General features: G+C 47.8%; 1 protein-coding gene across 1 annotated transcript in view; it reads left to right on the forward strand.

Annotated features, from left to right (window-relative positions):
* The window catches only part of kmt2e (lysine (K)-specific methyltransferase 2E), a 23,841-nt gene that overhangs the window by 20,539 nt on the left and 341 nt on the right, over window positions 1-2,961 (forward strand). Inside the window, exons 22-25 of the mRNA XM_010776587.1 lie at window positions 954-1,228; window positions 1,802-1,881; window positions 2,266-2,345; window positions 2,439-2,957. Coding sequence (XP_010774889.1) covers window positions 954-1,228; window positions 1,802-1,881; window positions 2,266-2,345; window positions 2,439-2,957 — 954 coding nt within the window. The remainder of the gene's footprint in view (window positions 1-953; window positions 1,229-1,801; window positions 1,882-2,265; window positions 2,346-2,438; window positions 2,958-2,961) is intronic.

Below are 2,961 nucleotides of genomic sequence, written 5' to 3' on the forward strand. Positions count from 1 at the left end.
GTATGTATAAAGGGTTACGTCCTTAGCTGGCTAATAAGTAACAAGCTAAGCTACCAAGCACACAAACACCTGTGAACGGGACATGTATAATATTATCATTTTAGACTTCTTGGAAGTTCTGTTTGTAACAATATTCCCTAAAAGGCACAATCACCACGAACACGGCTAAAGCTAAAGGGTCAAGTACAGTAACTACAACTAACTAACGTTGTAGCCTCTATGGTTGTGGCCTAGCAGAGTGGACAAGTTCCTGTTAGCTGACAGTGAGGCATGTACATGTCCATCAAAGTGACCATGCCCTAATTTATGCAAAAGCTTTAAGGCTTAATATTAATTAAACAAATGAGTGGAGAAAAAATTCACCCCCCCAATCCATATTCATGAAGGGGGGATCTAACTATACAGAGAATATGGTTTTTTGAACCACGATGTAAACATGTTTAATTCTGCTCTAAAATTGGGCATTTTAACATTGGGGTCTGTGGAAATTGCTCCCTTCTGCAGACTGCTCCTACTGGCCACTAGATGAACTGCAGTTTGAGGCACTTCCACATTGGCGTCCCGGCTCTGCCCCAGAGTTTGCCGCTTGGTTGGCACTGAGAATAACATTTAACTCCTTCAGCTGCCTTTTAGCTCTTAGAAGATTGCGTATAACTTACATTTGTTCATCTGTAGATATTAACTTAATTTAAATAATGTCTGCTTGGGAAAAATACATTGTACATTTTGAACATAATCTATATGAGAAGAGGATGCAATATATATACCCAGGTATTACATTTGCAGTACAGAAGGTGATATGAATGAGGGCCTCATTTTTCACATGGATTTAAGATATGCATTGACTCGCGCGTCTCTCTCAGTAACTCTCCAAATGCTGCCCTCTGCTGGTTGATCATCACCCAGGCTCTTTATGTCTAATGACACTGTGCTTCTCGTTCTGCCCCTGCCAGGTTTCCCTGCTGGAATACAGGAAGCGTCAGCGTGAAGCTCGTCGCAGCGGCTCCAAGACCGAGTGCAGCTCTCCTGTTTCCACCATGCTACCTTTGACCGTGGAAGCCTTCCCTGTCGCGCAAGAGATCGCCAGTGAACCTCCTCCCCCCCCACCTGCTCCCACTCCTCCCTGCAACACCCCCCCTGTAAAGGAACCCCAGACAAGTGAGGAGGCAGAGGAAGAGGCACTGGCACCGGGAGAGAAAGGAGAGCAGGAAGGAGGAGAAGGACAGTGGTATGTAAACTACTTGTCAGCTTATGAATTTAGGGTAGTATCTCTGTTATTTATTGTACCCTTTAGACCAGGGGTGCCCAATACGTCGATCGGTAGTATTGGGCAAGGTAGTGTGGGTAGATCGCATGGCATTGAAAAAAAAAAGTTACCCTATCATCCATCCTTACTATGACATTTGCCACTTGATTGACGTACAGGTAAGCCAGTCTGAGATCTCATCTTTTCTAAAACGCAGTTCACCACGCCTGCACGGTCAACCGCGCCAGCAGCAAATCACCGGCGAGCTGATTACCTAGTTAGCCTTCCAATTTATACAATTCTACTAAAGAAAGGGTATAAAATGGACGTACTGAGTTGTATTGTGCCATACGGGTTCATGCAGTTATGCAAGGTAACATCAGGTATACTCAGTATATATAAATAAATATATGCTTAGCATTTTTAATGTAGGTAGATCATTTTGACTTGGTCATTTTAAAAGTAGCTCCCAAGCTGAAAAAGTGTGGGTACCCCTGCTTTAGACACTACAAGTAGTTAGATTTTGATCGTCCCAATATCTGTTTGTTTCTTAAGGACGTCGTCCACTTCCGTAGAGCAGGCTAGAGAGCGCAGCTACCACCGGGCTCTGCTGCTCAGCAAAGACAAAGACACAGGTGAGGAAACTGACCACATGTTCTGAAGTTTGACATTTTGCATCGTAGCAAACATTATTTCTGTTAAGAATAGGATGAGAATAGATACCACTCTCAAATCTGTCTTTTGAATTGGTGGTTCTCAACCTGGGGTTAGCTGGAAAAAAGAATACCATATTCTAACCCAGGAATCAAATGGATAGCACAGCTTGTACCGGCTAGGTGGAAATAGTTAATATTTATAAAGCTGTAGCCAGGTTACAGCTAAGCTTAGCATAAAGACTGGAACCAGAGGAAAGTGGTTGCCAAATACATTTATTTTATAACATGTGGAATTATTAAGAGGTTTCTTTTTTTGAATCAACATTTTACAGGTTTTAATAATAATATTTCCACTCTTTGTAGATGGGGAAACGGAAGGTGGAGATACACCTGCACTTACAGACTGCCTATCTCCGACCCTTCAAAAGACCCCCACCCACACAGTAAGTCAACGCTACCCGCATGGAGATCTGACTCCTCTCAGATGGGTATTTACCCCCGTATGACCTCCTCTCTCTCTGCCTCCCCCCTCACAGCCCTGCTCCCCCGGTCCTCTCGCCCAGCCTCCCAGCCGCACAGTGAAGGAGGAAGACGCCGACAGTCAGCCCCGGACCCCCAATCCGACCAGCCAGACCCCCAGCAAGCCCGCGGCCCCCAAGCCAGCTCCTGTAACCCCCACCAAGCTGCATCCGACCCCGCTACCCTCCTCCCCCGTCCACTACCCTGGACCCTCTCTACTTCACTCGCCTCAGCCTCAGGGCTCTCCGTACCGCAGCCAGAGGGCGCTGTTCCCCGCCCAGCCTCAGAGCCAGCCCCCCCCTCAGGCTCAGACTGGCCTCACTCCTTTCCCCCAGTATAACGCGGAGAGTGCCCCCCCACCGCCTCCCCCTCCTCCACCAGCACCCTCCGCCTCCACGGCATATTTCCCCACTCAGAGCCCCTCAGCGGCCGGACCTTTCTCCGTGTTTAAACCTGCCGTCACAGCCCCTTACCCCCCTGGCTCGCAGCCCCTGATGCAGACTATCCCCCTCAGCGTGCACTACCAGAGCGCAGCCGCTG

The sequence above is a fragment of the Notothenia coriiceps genome, unplaced genomic scaffold, assembly GCF_000735185.1.
Source record: "Notothenia coriiceps isolate Sejong01 unplaced genomic scaffold, NC01 NC01_scaffold00017074, whole genome shotgun sequence".
Lineage (NCBI taxonomy): Eukaryota > Metazoa > Chordata > Actinopteri > Perciformes > Nototheniidae > Notothenia > Notothenia coriiceps.